This window comes from Apodemus sylvaticus, chromosome 16 (genome assembly GCF_947179515.1).
Source record: "Apodemus sylvaticus chromosome 16, mApoSyl1.1, whole genome shotgun sequence".
Taxonomy (NCBI): Eukaryota; Metazoa; Chordata; class Mammalia; order Rodentia; family Muridae; genus Apodemus; species Apodemus sylvaticus.
Window position 1 is genome coordinate 77,906,940 of NC_067487.1, and position 17,151 is coordinate 77,924,090.

Here is a 17,151-nt window from a genome sequence, read left to right on the forward strand (position 1 = left end):
TGACCAAGGTATCATTGAGTAGAGTATTGTTCAGTTTCCACGTGTATGTGGGCTTTCTGTTGTTTCTGTTGCTATTGAAGACCACTTTTACTCCATAGTGATCAGATAGGAGGCATGGGATTAGTTCGATCTTCTTATATTTGTTGAGGTCTGTCTTGTGACCAATTATATGGTCAATTTTGGAGAAGGTACCATGAGGTGCTGAGAAAAAGGTATATTCTTTTGTTTTAGGATAGAATGTTCTATATATATCTGTTAAATCTAATTGGTCCAAAGCTTCAATTAGTTTCATTGTGTCCCTGTTTAGTTTCTGTTTTCCTGATCGGTCCATTGAGGAAAGTGCAGTGTTGAAGTCACCCACAATTATTGTGTTAGGTGCAATGTGTGCTTTTAGTTTTAATAAAGTTCCTTTTACGAAAGAGGGTGCCCTTGCATTTGGTGCATAGATGTTCAGGATTGACAGTTCTTCTTGTTGTATTTTTCCTTTGACCAGCAAGAAGTGTCCCTCAGGGTCTCTTTTGATGACTTTGGGTTGAAAGTCAATTTTATCTGATATTAAAATGGCTACTCCAGCTTGTTTCCTGAGACCATTTGCTTGTAAAATTGTCTTCCAGCCTTTTACTCTAAGGTAGTGTTTGTCTTTGACCCTGAGGTGTGTTTCCTGTAAGCAGCAAAATGTAGGGTCCTGTTTACGTATCCATTCAGTTAGTCTGTGTCTTTTTATTGGGGCATTAAGTCCATTGATGTTAAGAGATATTAAGGAATAGTGATTGTTACTTCCTATCATTTTTGACGTTATTTTTTAAATTTTAATGCTTAACTTCTTTTGGGTTTGATGAAAGGTTACTATCTTGCTTTTTCCAGGGTGAAGTTTCCCTCCTTGTATTGGTGTTGTCCTCCTATTATCCTTTTTAGGGCCGGGTTTGTGGATAGATATTGGGTAAACTTGGTTTTGTCATGAAATATCTTAGTTTCTCCATCTATGGTGATTGAGAGTTTTGCTGGATATAGTAGTTTTGGTTGGCATTTGTGTACTCTTAGAGTCTGCATGAGATCTGCCCAGGACCTTCTAGCCTTCATAGTCTCAGGTGAAAAGTCTGCTGTGATTCTGATAGGTCTTCCTTTATATGTTACTTGGCCTTTTTCTCTTACTGCCTTTAGTATTCTTTCTTTGTTTAGAACATTTGGTGTTTTGATTATTATGTGACGGGAAGTATTTCTGCTCTGGTCCAGTCTGTTTGGAGTTCTGTAGGCTTCTTGTATATTCATGGGCATCTCTCTCTTTAGGTTAGGGAAGTTTTCTTCCATAATTTTATTGAAGATGTTTGCTGGCCCTTTAAGTTGTAAATCTTCACTCTCATCTATGCCTATAATCCTTAGGTTTGGTCTTCTCATTGTGTCCTGGATTTCCTGGATATTTTGGGTTACAAGCTTTTTGCATTTTGCATTTTCTTTAACTGTTGAGTCCATGGTTTCTATGGAATCTTCAGCATCTGAGATTCTTTCTTCTATCTCTTGTATTCTGTTGTTGATATTTGCATCTCTGTCCCCTGATTTCTTCCCAAGGCTTTCTATCTCCAAAGTTGTCTCCCTTTGAGTTTTCTTAGTTGTTTCTACTTCTGATTTTAGATCCTGGATGGTTTTGCTTAGCTCCTTCACTTGCATGTTTGTGTTTTCCTGTAATTCTTTAAGAGTTTTTTGTGTTTCCTCTTTCATGAGCTCAGCCTGTTGACCAAAGTTCTCCTGTATTTCTTTAAGAGATTTTTGTGTTTTGTCTTTCATGACCTCAGCCTGTTGAGCAAAGTTCTCCTGTATTTCTTTAAGTGTTTTTTGCATTTCCTCCTTGTTGGCTTTTGTATTCTCCTGGATTTCTTTCAATGATTTTTGTGTTTCCCTTGCAAGGGCTTCTAACTTTTGATCCATTTTCTCCTGAATTTCTTTATGTATGAACTTCATGTGTTCCTGTACCAGCATCATGACCAGTGATTTTAAATCCAAATCTTGTTTTACTGGTGTGCTGGGGTATCCAGGGCATGTTGGTAGAGGAGAATTGGGTTCAGATGTTGCCATATTGCCTTGATTTCTGTTAGTGACGTTCCTGCGTTTGCCTTTTGCCATCTAGTTCTCACTGGTGTTAGTTTATCTTGTCAGTGCTGGACTCACCAGTGCAAGCTGCCCCTTCCCAGTTGGCCTCTGGTGCACAGCTTACCTCCTGCACTGCTTGTAGACAGTGTGCTGCTGCCCAGGCTGTTCTGATCCCAAAGCAGGCACCCGAAGGCTCCCGCTGGGGCCCGCTGGATTCACTGGAGCACACTGACTTCTCCCAGCTCTCTGCCCAGAAGCCCAGCTAGCCACTTGCAGGACTTGGAGATGTAATGCTGCCGCCCAGACTGATCTGGATCCGGAAGCGGAGAGAGTAGAGCTAAGGGCTTCTGCCTGAGGCCTTGCCCCAGATTGTGTCTGTGGAGCAGATGGAGCCCGTGTGCACTCCCAGGGAGTGCAGACGGTGTATGCTACTGTGACCTCCCCTGTGTTCCGCTCACTCTGCTGGGCAGCCGATCCGCCAACCGGGCTGTCGCATACAAGGTTAGCCTTGCCGCCCAGTCCCTGAGTCCAGGCAAAAGCCTGGGAGGCCAAGGTCCGAGCAAAGTTCCCCTAGGGCTATGACTGTTAATTGGGTCTGCCAGGTGACTAGGATGGCGGGCGTGCGAGCCCGCGCTCCCTGAAAGCGCCGGGAGAGTCTGCTTTGCTAACAATCACCTGGGCGGGTTGACTCACAGATGGCCCACCAAGCCGCCCAGTTCTTGGGGTCAGTCCTGTGCCTTTTGGGGCCTGGACCCCCGCTTTGTTAGCCTTAGGTTATGCCTGTTACAGGTCTGCCCGCCTGAGCTCTCTGTCGTCCTGCAGGCAAAATGGCGGCGGCGCGCTCGCAGGCCTGTGCAAAAAGACCTCCTGCCTGGGTTGGCACCCCGATGGCCCCCCGACCCGCCCAGGGCCTGGGTGCAGGCCAACGCCTGTCGGGCTCAGACCACCGCGGTGTTGGCCTCGGATTATGTTTGTGTACCTCAGTCTGATCCGTGGAGTACGGAACCAAGATGGATGCGCCTCTCCTGACTGGTGGGAGGCCGAGTTCTGAAGTGGCCTCCGTGCAGGAAAGGCACCGCACGACTGCAGCTGCTTGCTGCCCGGCTGGTTAGCGAAGGTCAGTGGTCGTGGGCGCAGGGCCTAACTGGTCCCTGTGACGCCTTGGTTCCACTGCTGATGGCCCTTCAGCTGGAGCAGCCACTGCTGCCGCTGCCGCTGCCCCATTTAACAACTTTTACACACATTTTTTTTATACATTATACATACATTCCCCAGGTGTACACGATGCTGTTGACCACCCTCACTCACTTTTACTTGTGTCTAACTTTCCTCTTCTTACAAATTCCTTTCTCGCCTTCACACCTATTTTGTGACACACTGAGTTTACCCAGGGTTCTCTAACTCAGAACCCTAGTGACCTAGAAAACCCTGATCAGGGATGTTAATACTTTATAAAATAGTGCATAATGTAATTTAAAAAATAATTGAAAGTTTCAAATGTCAGCTCCAGCCTAACTCAAGTGTATTTCCTGTATTGATCATGTGTACTTTCCCCCTGAACTTCATATCCTCATGAAATTCTCCTGGTAGTCTCAGAGTACTTAAGTAGCTAGGTCATGGACTTAGTTTCACTGAGTGAAACACCACTCAATTTGCACCTGAGCCTTTTATTTTCATCTGTGCCATCCTCTAATTAACCCTCGTGGATAGGCGGATAGATGACCAATCTTGTAAGCAAGTAGATTAATATAACTGGCTACAATGATGGTCACTTTTGCTATTGCACATATTGAAACTTTATTTAATTTTCCAGAGAAGAAAAGTAAGTGGGCTTTTATTTTTTGGGACAATCTATAGGCAAAAGGAAAGAATCCACACTTTCTCATTCTCTTCTATATTTTGAAGTTTAACATAATATTGCATAAGATTTGATAAGAATGTGGTCTAAGGGTGTCAATAATACAGTATTCAGTAATCATTCAGTATCCTGGAGCAAACAATACCATTGTTGCTGAAGTAGTCGATTCATTCGCTGTTTGTCATTACATGACCCAGCAGTCTCATTGTAATCGTACTAGTTTATTTATGGTAGTGTGTCTGACTGGGAATAACCTGACATACTTTATTTGTGGTAAAATAATAAGACAGCATTGGAATTGGAGTATTTCCAAAACATTTAACTAATGCTTTTCAGAGAATGTTTTTTATTGGTATATATGTATATATATGTGTATATATATGTATTAGTATATATGAGTTGTGAAGAGATTCACTAGGACATTTCTGTACATTCATATAATATACTGTGATCTTAACCACCATGCTTATTATTCTTATTCTCTTCTTTCCACAGTTTTGTAGTTCTCCTTTTTATTTCTTGTCATTCTTTCTTTCCCCCTAACTTCCACGCATGTGTGAGAACATGTGCTACTTTTGGGGGATGTGGAGGAGGCTTATTTCACATAACATAATGATCTCCATTAATACATTTGACACCAGGTGAGATAATTTCTTATTTTAAATTTTTAAATTTCATATTCTGTTCTAAACCTGAGGGCTCACTTCATAAATGCCTTTGAATTTATTTTTTGAATTTTGTTCTTTATGTGAATGGGTGTTTTGTCAGCATGTATGTCTGTGCAACACACGTGCACCTGGTGTCCACAGTACTCAGGAGGAGATAGAATCATCTGGAACCGAAATTAGACAACTGAATCATGTGGGTGCCGAAAATCAAACTCAGGTCCTCTGGAAAATTAGCCAGTGCTTTTGGCTACTGAGCCATCCCTCCAGTCTTGCGTGCTTTTAACTGAGGAGAATCATAGAGATAAGTGCATACACAGATCTTAAATGTGCAGTTAAGCAAATAAATAGTTTCTGTATCTTCTGCACAGTTCCTTGTCCCAGGCACCCGCTGCTCCAATGGCTGTGAATGCAGTTAGATCCACGTGTTCTTGAGCGTGAACAAAGTGAACCAGGAACTGCGTTCTCACAGTGCACGTTGTTCACAGCCTTTGCTCACTCAGAGTTCTGATGCAAACTAAAAGGGATACATTAAAAAAAATCATTTTATGTATGTGAGTATACTGTAGCTGTCTTCAGACACCCCAGAAGAGGACGTGAGGGCACAGATCCCATTACAGATGGCCGTGAAACACCACGTGGTTGCTGGGAATTGAACTCCGAACCCATGGGAATAGCAGTCAGTGCTCTTAACTGCTGAGCTCTCTCCATCCCCTAAATGGGTGACTTTTAATAGTTATAATCAGAATTTCCACCCTCATTCATTATATTCTGACATATGCAACTAGTCTTACATAAATTTGAATTCTAAATTCTATTATTTGTATACAAATTTTTAATTTTGTAAAATTTTAAATCAGAAGCACAGGAAAACATTTCTCCTATCTTTTGAATCTACATTTTGCAGTAATTTATATTTTAAAAATGTATGTATATATGTATTTATTTATTTATTTTGAAACAGGGTTTTTCTGTGTGGTCTTGGCTGTCCTGGGACTCTGTGTAGACCAGGCTGACTTCTTCTTCTTCTTTTTTTAATATTTTTATTTTCTATATTCTTTGTTTACATTCCAAATGATTTCCCCTTTCCCAGATCCCCCCTCCCCAAATGTCCCATAAACCTTCTTCTCTCCATCCATTCTCCAATCACTTCCCTTCTTTTTTTCTCTGTCCTTATATTCCCCTCCAATGCTAGATCAATCCTTTCCAGGATCAGGACCCTCTCCATACTTCTTCATGGGAGTCATTTGTTATGCGATTTGTGCCTTGGGTATTCAGGGCTTCTGGGCTAATTAATATCCACTTATCAGAGATTTCATTCCATGTGTATTCTTTTGTGACTGGGTTACCTCACTTAGGATGATATTTTCCAGATCAAACCATTTGCCTAAAATTTTGTGAATTCATTGTTTCTAATTGCTGAGTAGTATTCCATTGTGTAAATATACCACATTTTCTGTATCCATTCCTCCTTTGAGGGGCATCTGGGTTCTTTCCAGCTTCTGGCTATTATAAATAAGGCTGCTATGAACATAATGGGGCATGTGTCTTTATTGCATGCCGGGGAATCCTTTGGGTATATGCCCAGGAGAGGTATAGCAGAGTCCTCCAGAAGTGTCATGTCCAGTTTTCTGAGGAACCGGACCAGGCTGACTTCTAACTCACAGAGATACACTTGCCTTAGATTTCCAAGTGCTGGAATTAAAGGCTTGTACCACCTATGCCTGGCAACTTATTTTATAGCTCATAAAATGTGCTATTAAAGGAAAGAAAAACTTGGGCTTTAGCAAATTAGGCGAAGTTTAAGGTTTGATGCACATTTTAAAGTAAATACTGGAGAGGATATACTATTAGGCAAGTGGAAAACATTTTGATGAGTTATTTTTTAATACTCAAACTCAAAGACAAATATTGATAACAAGCTGATGTTTTAGGGAAGAGAAGATAGATGTAGAATTCTTAAGCAAACAAGGTATATTTTGATTTGGTCAAGTAAGTTCTTTAGCATGTTCTAAAGGTCAAATTTTGTCCACACTAAGTGCAGAAACCAGGATCAAACATGGAGAGGCCGGGACAATGCTTACAAATCAAATCCATTTTTGTGCCTTCTAATCTCACTTTGAAAATGTAACATACAAACTGTGAGGGATCCCAGATCACAGAGTAACAACACCTCCTTACTATTTTAGCTGACGAAGAGGACATGTAAGTTGAAGAAGACGATATATTTTATTCTCAAATACTAGAGCTCAGGGTTCCTAGAGGAAACCAGAAAGGCAGCTGTAAGTTCAACAGAAACCTGGCCAAGGTTTCTGTATGTTTTAAATTCTTAATATCATATCTCTAGATAAGGTGAATAGATTCTTGAGTAATGGAAGTAATTAAACCTCATAGGATGAGTTTTGAATCCAGGTTTTTAAAATGCAGAGATTAACTGAGGCTCTTGGGCCGACTAGCTTAGTGAGTGAAGAATCAGACTCCCAGTGTTACCCCAGTGTTGGGGTAACACAGCTGAAGCCTGTGGAGATTTCAGGAGGCAAGCAAGCTGTCCTCAGGAGTGCTCCAAGCACTGCACTTCCCAAAGCTCTTTCTGGTGTGAAGAGAGCTTTCACTGGATGAGATCATTTGTGGCTTTTGGGAAAACATTTTTCTCCCTCAAACTGGAAACCTTTTCTGAAAATAAGCAATGTATTCACATAGGGGAAAAAACAAAAGCTATGTTTAACAGTGTTACATCATCAATCTTTTTACCCACTGTTTCCCACCACTTCAGTAGTTACTGCCTGGTCTCCCTTGTGTATCTTCCTAATGTTTCTTTGTGTCGTAGTTTTCCTTCTCTCGTTTCTTGTCTAAAATGCAACATATACTATATACTGCTTCACTCTGCCAGGTATGGTGCAGCCAATTTTTAATCCCAGCATTAGGGAGACAGAGGCAGGAGAAACTCTAAGTTTCTAAGGACGAGGGTTCTATGCCTCTCACTGACTTTGTAGGGTCTGAACAAGCTCTCCCCTAGTTCCTATTTATCTGGGAGTTGTCTCTCTGCTCCTCAATGTTCCTTCCTTTCAACCTGGTGTTTGCAATGAAAGTTATCACCATTCCCATTTGGCTAACGGACGCATCAGGGGTGTGTGTCTGCAGATGGTAGAGAACTGACAATGACCTTGAGGCCAAGGCTGTGTCCAGACCACAAACTATGTGTCAGGCCCCCAATTATAACCTTCATGCTTTTTCTTAACCCTTACTTTTGAATCAAAGGTGCCTAGGAAAGCACCTGTAATGGGAAGATTAAAGAGTAGCCTCATTTTTGGGTGGCGAAGATATTTATTTCAGGAAGTAGAGAGACAGTCCTGAGAAATACAGAATGAGAAGGTGAGATTACCTTAGTTCTTTTACCACAAGAATTGAACTACAAGTCCCTCTGTAAGGGTAACTTATAAGAAAATGTCATAGTTATTTTTGAATGAATTTTGGAAAAAATGTTATTTTAAAATTACAAAGTAAAAAATCAGAAATTCTGTACTGGGTAGATTTCCATAGACAATACTAATAACTATATTTAACCAAGATACCTCAAATCATTGACTGAGAGAAATCACATCCAGTCTGCACTTTGGGGACACATGATACAAGCTTCTAGCCTTTGGTGAGTATGACTCCTTTGTGCCTTGTGTTCTGTCTCCTATGCTCTATACAGTGCTTAGGCACCATCTGACATGTAAAAAGGTCCTTGAGATTGCCACCTACTCAAGCCACCTACTCAAGCTACCTTTCTGTTTTGGTTTGTTTTTGAGACAGTGTTTCTCTTTGTAACACTGTGCTGGAATTTGCTATATAGACCAGGCTAGTCTCAAACTAACATAGACCCACCTGCTTGTGAGTGCTGGGATTAAAGATGTATGCTACCACATCTGATAGTCAAGACAGCTTTTACGTTAGCTACTAAAACTTTTAAGCAAATTCAGATTTGCTGCCTTAAATCTGGTAATACCTGCCAGATAACCTGATTTAGTCTTCTTGTCTCCCACAACAGTTTGTCAAAATGGCTGTCTTAGCTATTCCTCACAGCAAGCAAAGTGTTTCTTATTATCTTCTTCTGTGGCCCCAGTAAAGTCCTTGACCGCTGCTGTGTGTGTAATATTTTCTTGTATCCTCTCTGACCTTGGCAGCTTCTGTTTTCCTTTTGTCTGACTTCCTTTTTTTTGTCTGTTTTCCTTTGCTGAGGCTTCAGGTGTTCATCATTTCTTCTCTGCATGCAGATCTTGTCTCTTCGACTTCCTCTCCTAGGTTCTCTCATCCCTCTCCTGTCTCCTTGACGAGACCTCATGGGTATGGCTTCACTATTACCTCTGGCAGCAATAACCAAAATGCTATCTTCAACATTAACTGAGTTCAAGCTTGTGTTTAGAATACTCTCATGGATATAAATCAAAGTCAACATGCTGGAATAACTGTCACTCTCATGAAGCAATGAAGCTCTGTGTGATTTCAAGATTATCAGGATCCTAATCATTTAAAGCTTCATGCTGTAAACTTTTATAACTCTTAATGTAACATGGACCAACCATTAATCTAACCATTTGCTGATTTCTCACAATTCTTTTTTATAAAATAACTGATTTTCTTTTCTTTCTTTTTCTTTTTTCTTTTTTCTTTTCTTTCTTTCTTTTTCTTTTTTTTTTTTTTTTTTTTTTTTTTTTTTTTTTTGAGACAGGATCTTACTATGTAGCCCTGGCTGGCCTGGAAATTACTAAGTAGATTAGACTGGCCCCAAACTCACAGTTTGTTCTGCCTTTTGGAGTGTTGGACTGCTAGTTAACTGGTTTCTTGAATCCACAGTTATGATCTAATCAAGTGCTCAGCCAGTTCTTGCACTAGTATCTCTCATCTGTTTTTATTCATGGCTTCCCTTTATTGAAATAGAATGGGCTACAATTTCTGTGTCTTTGCACATCACAAGTGTCTTTGCATTTGCTGCTCCTTCCTGAAGGATTTTCTTACCTGGGGGCAGCAGGGGTCCCAGTGGGAAGTGAAAAAGTGGGGGTGCTTCTCATAAAGGCAGAAAAAGGTATCTTCCGTTAAAGGTATTAACCCGTTGCCTGTGTGTCTCCTTTGGCTTACAGAAACATCCTACTGTCCTACTGTACTTTGCTTACAGAACACCAGCTCACAGATGACATTAGTATGTTCCCCAGAGGTAAGAACAGGACACTAGTGTCAACCCAGGGCAGGGCCGTGGGCCACAAAGTCAGCTTGCTTGGTGCTTTTGAGCCTTTCTTAACCCCGATCATCTTCCATAAAGGCAAGACAAGGCTTCTCTAGCCAAGACGATGTTAGATAAGTCTGTGCTTTCCAGATGGTCAAAGTCTCTGAAGACTCTTCTGCCAACTTTAATCTCTCATTCAGCCATGAGTTTCCTGAAACAGGAGATGCATACTCATGCACCCTGGAAGTTACCACAGAAGTTACAGATAATTATTGCTTAATAAGCCTTAGCTGGAAGTCAATTAAAGGGAGCAATTATAAATTCAAAGCCATGTGCAAAGTCTCCATGAGGCGTTTTTAGTTTTCAGACCAAGAATCACTGCTAATGTAAAAGTCCAAATGGTCTAACTGCCTGGCAGCGTGGTCCTTCTCTTTCTGTTAGTTTCTCTATCAATTCATATTGATCTTTTAAGGACACTCATATTATACATTATAATTGGATTATGGTAATGTATATAATGTATGAATCTACTGTTTAAATATCAAATATTTAGATATAAGCCTATCTTTAAAAAGAGACTTATTTATTTATTTATTTATTTATTCATTTATTTAATGTATATGAGTAACTGTAGCTGTCTTCAGACACCCCAGAAGAGGGCATCAGATCCCCATGACAGATGGTTGTGAGTCACCATGTGGTTGCCGAGAATTGAACTCAGGCGCCCTGGAAGAGCAGTCAGTGCTTCTAACAGCTGAGCCATTTCTCCAGCCCACTTTCAACTTAAAAAAAAAAAAAACATTTTGATTAAAAAAGAAAGGTTTCTGAAAACACTTTCTATACATTTTAGTTAGAACAATGATTTGTTTCACTGGAGTGCTTTTCATGAAGAACCTGGCAAGTCCTGTCAACAGACAAGCAGAGATCTTCATGGAATGACTTGGAGAAAGAAACTGAACCTGTTGTTCAAAGCCCCAGCTTCCCACATTGGCTGGGTATTACGTTGTCTTAAGAACTGTTACCCAGTTCACACCTTCCTACACAGACCCATCTTTCCATACATTTCGAGCTGAAAACTGAGAAAGCTCATTTGTACTTGGGGGGAAAAGCTGCTTTAAAAAAGATGATAAAGTGGAATAAATTTAAACAGCAAAACATTAGTTTAAAAAAACGCACCACAGACACTGTATCACTAAGAAAGCCAGTAACTTTACTGAATTGTCTGCAAAATACAAATTATACCTTATTTCCAGCAGGAGAAACTTTTGAAAATTTCCCACTTGAATTCACTACAGACAGCTGAATTTAAGTCCCTTGAGATACACACGTGTGGTTAGCTTAGGTGTACCATCTTGTCATCTAGTGGCGACAAAGTCCAGCTTATGCCGCTGTGAGCCTCTATTTGAATACTTGTTGCAAATGCTTGTATGCCCTCAGTTACAAGCTATTTTAATTATTGTCATTGAATGGAAACAAGTCCCCAGAAAAGGAAAAGGAAGAAAAACGATACGGCAAACCATCTGAAGCAATCCAAGCTCCGTGCCTGCAGTGACTTGTCTGCTTACTCCAAGAGCACATTGCTGCATCCAAACCACAATCTGAATCCATCACTTAGCCAACCTCTCTGAATTAAATTGAGGTATCAATCAATTTGAGGTATGAACAGGGAAGGCAAAATGCAATACCCAATTATGAATAACCAAAATGGACAAATTTAATGCAGTAGATATGTGGCTTGGATTGCTCCACATCTTTGGTTAAAACATAGTAAGAAAAGCCTTTAATTACATCTGCAGTCTGAAGCATTCTAACAGACACCAGCATTCAAGCAATCTTCAAAAGATCTGTAGTGGCAGGAAATTAACGCCATAGACTGACGACACCGTAGCAGATGGCGGAGGCGAGAACAGATGACGTACGCCACGCTCAGGCAGCAGCCTTTATTGAAGGTTCAAGTGGCTTCTTCTTTAAAGTAAATTTTTTAAAGAAAGAAATACAAAGCATTTACTCTCTGAAGGGACAAAAAAGAGGGGATCAAAGGAGCAAAATGCTATCTCAAAAAGGGAGAGTATGTCGGAAAACAAATACAGAGAAGTGAGAGAGGGCAGACACTCTTTTTAAATGTGTATGGAAATTTGTTTTGAAATTCTCACGTTAGTTAACCCTTCAATGATCTAAAGATGACAGGCATTTTCATATTCGTCATTACAAAACATTAAATTCCACCTTTGGGAAAAATAAGCAATTTTACTAAAAACACAATTTTTAAAAAGGTTGAAATAAACAGTCTCCACACATTAGTGCACACAAACCACAGGCCGCATGGCTTGCTGGGGCTGCAATGCTCACACAACCGACACAGGCCGTGTGTCTTGCACCGGCTACACGCCATTACCAGCATTTCTCAGCTCACTGTTACCAAAACTCTTTTAAAATAGGATTCGGTATAACAATACTTGCAGCCACGTAAAATGCCACTTTCAGTCCTCCTACTTGCAATGATGAATGTTGTCTAAGATGCTACTGTAGACCAGGTAATGCAAAATAATAATCCCCCAGAGCTCTGCCCCAGACTTCTGGATACAAAGAACTTTGTGTGATTAAAATCCATACTAGATTCACAAACACAAGAAATGGGAGGTACAGAAAAGGCAAGGGCAGAGACAGACAGCGACTGTTTATAGAACGTGACTGGTCACAATAAAAATTGTGCTTCTCATTAAATCGTCTCTACATTTCTCAGATGATCCCTTTGCTATCTGCCCCTGCTTTGAGTGCAGTAGTGGGGACAAGGTGACTGGCACCCAGTTTTCTAGTGAGTCTGTTCTTTTTGAGTTTGTAAAAAAAAAAAAGCTATTGTCAGAACTGCTATAATAGAGGAGGCTTCTGCTGGCACCTGAGCTCTCTCTAGCTCTAGCGTTAGGAACGTACACTCACTTTGTTGCGGAGGCAAATGGCAGGTAAAAATTTAATATGGCTATTTCTTCATATTTTTATATGACCCTTTCCCACCCACTGGTAAGATGCTATTGATCTTGATGAACAAATGCACTTTGAAATGACAAGGAACATTTGTGATATGCTTGCATATTTAACACACATTTAGTTATAAACATGGATTCTCAGGATGGAGTCAAGTCTGGAGTGGAATAATGGCGGACTTTCTTTTTCACTTTATGTGCATGTTTGTGTGTACACATGACCATGCCACAGGTGTGTAGGTAAGCATGTTTGTAAGGATGGTTTCCTGTTTTGCTTCTGCATAAATACTAGTCTTCATGTTCCATGGATACCTTTAGTAGTGGAATATATATGAAATGGCTGATGTCTTTACTTTGATTTTAATATATAAAACATTACTACAAGGCAGGCTAGCATCCTATACGGACACAACCAAAGGTGCATTGTGGTCTAATTCTGGATTGCAGATCAAGTTAAGAAAAATATAGCCTCATCAATAAGGTCTTTTGGTTTCTGCCACCCAGCGGCAGCCTTTTACAGTGAGAAACACGTAGCAACTATGCAGGTAAAAGGGGGGGAAACTGGATAAGCACATCCTACACGTGACCTAGCAGAACTGATGTTGCCTCATTCTCTGTTCTGTATATCAGCATTGACGACAGGATGAATCGACAGATCTTCACATTCCAAGAGAAGGGAATCATTCCTAGCCTGAAATTTCACCTCAACACTATATATTGACTCTTTATGGCACTCACTTTTTAAGAGGTCTGAAAATTAATCCCTTACACACGAATATTAGACAAGAGTTAAATTATCTTGAAAATTGGAAAAAAGGGGACATAGAGAAAGGGTTTTTTTTAAATGGGATTTCTTAAAATGGCTGTTAAATCTCTTTATTGAAGAAAAAAATAGGTGACATACATGCTTTATGCAGAAGTGACATTCGGGAGTCCTGACACACCAGTCTGTTCAACAGTCCTATACTGCTGACAAGATTGCTATGGGCCAGTTAAAGTCATGAAGGTGGACACTAAGTAACTACGTAACTTAAGCTGTTTCCTTCCACTCTCGCACCCAGTCTTCCACGTGGTTCTACTTCCGAACTCTCTAACTTATCCATCAAGTAAAGCACATCAGTTGTTCCTAGGGCCCAGCTTACGGGACTTAGGCTCCATCACAGCTTCTTACTCTGGGCATATTTCTAAGAAACGTCAAATTCAAGGCTGAAAATGAACTGTGTAAATTTAGAATATGGGCAAGTTAGGATACAAACTTACAGAATTCCAAGATGCATGGTGAGATGGAGAGATCTGAAAGGGGCCCTGCTTTTGAAAATAAAAGAAAAATAACCAACAAAACAAAACAAAAAAAAAATAGTTTGAAAGAAACCAATTAGTATATACAATGGATGTCAGTTGACCCAATAGTTTGCTGACGTTTTAAAAACAATTTAGGATGTTACAATGTAATATGTTCTAACCCCACAGCTTATCCTTTTGACAGCTGACCATGAACTTATAAAATGTATGCAGAGTAAAAGAAATCAGAAAGAAAAAAATAGTTACTCAAATGTGCAACTGCACAAATATACCCCCCTCCCGCTATTAAGAAAACAAAACTTCTGCCATTACCATAATATTATATATATTAGAAAGCTATACACAAGCATGTTAATTTCACAGATTTTTAAAAGATTCTTAATATTTTATATAATTAGAAATACACATTTCAAAAACAAAACTTCTACAAAGAGAAAACAGTTATGTTGGTTAGCAAAGCATGGAGTTCCTCATGGCTTAGGTAGTGCTTTCTATACAAAAAGTCCTTTGTGGGTTTTTACAGGACTGTTTAAAATATTAGCGAAGCTATCGAGGGGAAAAACACATTTTGGCTTAAGTAAACTACAAAAAGCCACAAATGCTTTGCAAACTCTTTCTTACCTTTTATATGAAAATAAGCAAAATGTAATGTACATATTTTTATATTTTTATTTAATAAGAGATGCAGACCCAGATTTATTTATTTAATTAAATATGTTAGCTCTCAAACGCCACACTTTTTTTCCTTTCCTTTTCTTTTAAAGTAGGTATGGTCCTCTCTGAACGGTTTCTGATCCTTTTGGATGAGTGCCGTACGCCAATGATTTGCCCTGCAGGTTTGTGAGCGTGCTTGGATGTTAGGTGACCGGCATGTTCCTAACATTTACCAGTGGCCACCCCTTGCCGGGTCTGTCCAAACATCTATACATTTTTCTATATGTTGCATAACAGCTGCTCTCTCTTTCAGTAAAGATCTGCCGCTTTTGGCAAATGTTTCCTTTTGTCTATTTACATGTAAATAACGTTGAACCTGCAACATGACACTATCTATTGTAACATACATTTTGCAAAGGGTCACAACAGTGAAAAGAAGTTAGCCTTAAAATCTATTTTGTACAAGTGTTCTGTTGTACAACTCAAGTGCTAAGCGTATCTCAGCATTTCTGTTTATCTTTATACTGTATCACTGAGGCAATTTAAAAGTACTTTTACAAAACAGAGTACCTGACTTTTTTTTTTTCCACACACGGCACATATAATGCATATCGACCCCCCTTCCCCATTAAGGTATAGCACACACACACACTGCAAGAAAAAAAAAACTATTAAGTAATAATGTGATCATGTTGCCCATCCTTCAGAGAGTCGCATGCGCTTGACTGAGGGACTTTCCCTTTCGTCCGGCGAAGGTCTGGTGAGTCCAATGGGGGAGTGGAATTCGTTCCGGTGATCCTCCCGGTCGCTCCCATCGTAGGAACTGCTACAGCTGCTCAAGCTGTCAACAGGAGATCTCCCCGCCTCGTGGCGCGTGTGTTGTGGGTATCTCGAAGGGGTGGTGGTACGGTCTCTAGGAGGAGAAACAGGTTCTGACTTGATGTTGAGGCTTTGAGTAGAAGGCAGGGAGAGATTTGAACTCTGAGATAAATGAGTGCTAGTGCAAGCTCTGTAGGAGGAAAGGAAACCCAGTTACAGATGGAGGAGGCCTGCAGGCCCCGGAACTCACATTACAAACATATCAGCTTAAAGACTTGCATAGACGCTAGTGCATGCTCATTGTGAGTGCAGCTAGGCACTGAGGGGCGGCGGCACTGCCTGGAGATGGGGAGAACGCCTGTGCCTGGCGGTAAACGCACTACGCAACGGCCCAGGCCTCAGGAATTATCTCCAGCTCCTAAGAAACTCTGTAACTGTCTAGATGACCTTTTCATAGAGGATTAAGACATGGCACAACAGTCGTTCTGTGTTCATGCAATTTTCCCCTATACTATTTCCAATCTTTAGTTTTCTGAGCCTTGGGAGACGGTGTTTGATTTTGAATGGGACGCTCTTCTTTTACCAATGCCTATGTTTGAGATTATTTTTAAAAACTTGTTATTGTTAAAAAAAATTCTCTCCCTTCAACTGATATGCCCATATAAACGGAAATCTATACTACTAAGGGAAAGTGAGCAGTTTGAATCTCAAATGAACAGAACACATCAAACACTGTATAATGATATATAACTGATTAAAAGCTTGGGAGGGGAAGGAGAGGTAAGAAGGGGGAAAGGACTGAATATTAGCTGCAGAAAATTTAAAAGCTGGTTTAAAATCATCTCACTAAAACTGATACCTAGCTGGACTTTTTCTGCCATTGGCAGCTGTGAGGGATGAAAATCCTGTCTGTGGTTCAGAGTTCCTTCAGTCGTAACGTGACTAAGAAGCAGTGACAACCGGAGCTTAAGGGGCTGCTTCTCTTACTTATAACTAGTACTAGCAGGTGAATCTGTTGTTTGTGAAGGAAGGTGTGGGAAGAAGGATGGGGTGTGGTATTACTGTGACTCTGATCGTCACTGACTTCCAGAGAGTGCGTTCTGGGAGGCTTTGGACAACCTTTAGCCCAAGAGAAAAGCATTAAGACTTCAGTTTGGACTGATGAACAGTGTCTGTGATCAGGGTGAACTGTGCTCAATCAGCTGCCATCAGTGTCAAGGTTTTTGCTTGTTTGTTTTGTTTTCTTCCTGATTCCTGATTGCACTGACATGCACATCCAGAGTCACTCTGATCCAACTATACTGTCAAGAAAGTACTTTAGTCTCTTTAATTGTGGGATATTCACAGAAAACAATTATATGTACAGAGACACTGGTTTTAAAGCAAGCCTACCTATTAACTATGCAGTTATGCTGCTCTCTAACAGAGAACTACATGTGGGCCAGTGTCTTTCTGAACACTGACAAGGCAAGTGTATTTCAGAGACAACAGTGGAATAACTTGGGTCTGGCCTTTTGGGAGACGTACAGAGATAGAAAATTAGTCAGAAACAAATTTATCTTTGAGTAATGTTTTATACAA

At 40.3% G+C, this 17,151-nt stretch overlaps 1 protein-coding gene across 8 annotated transcripts in view; it reads right to left on the reverse strand.

Annotated features, from left to right (window-relative positions):
- Positions 1-11,003: 11,003 nt before the first annotated feature.
- Positions 11,004-17,151, reverse strand: part of Mef2c (myocyte enhancer factor 2C) — a 144,315-nt gene continuing 138,167 nt past the window's right edge. For 6 of the 8 annotated variants that reach the window (XM_052160027.1, XM_052160030.1, XM_052160024.1 and 3 more), the window contains one exon: positions 11,004-15,760. In XM_052160027.1, coding sequence (XP_052015987.1) covers positions 15,439-15,760 — 322 coding nt within the window. In that variant the 3' untranslated portion in view covers positions 11,004-15,438. The remainder of the gene's footprint in view (positions 15,761-17,151) is intronic. The other 2 variants (XM_052160029.1, XM_052160028.1) reach the window with 1 other exon arrangement.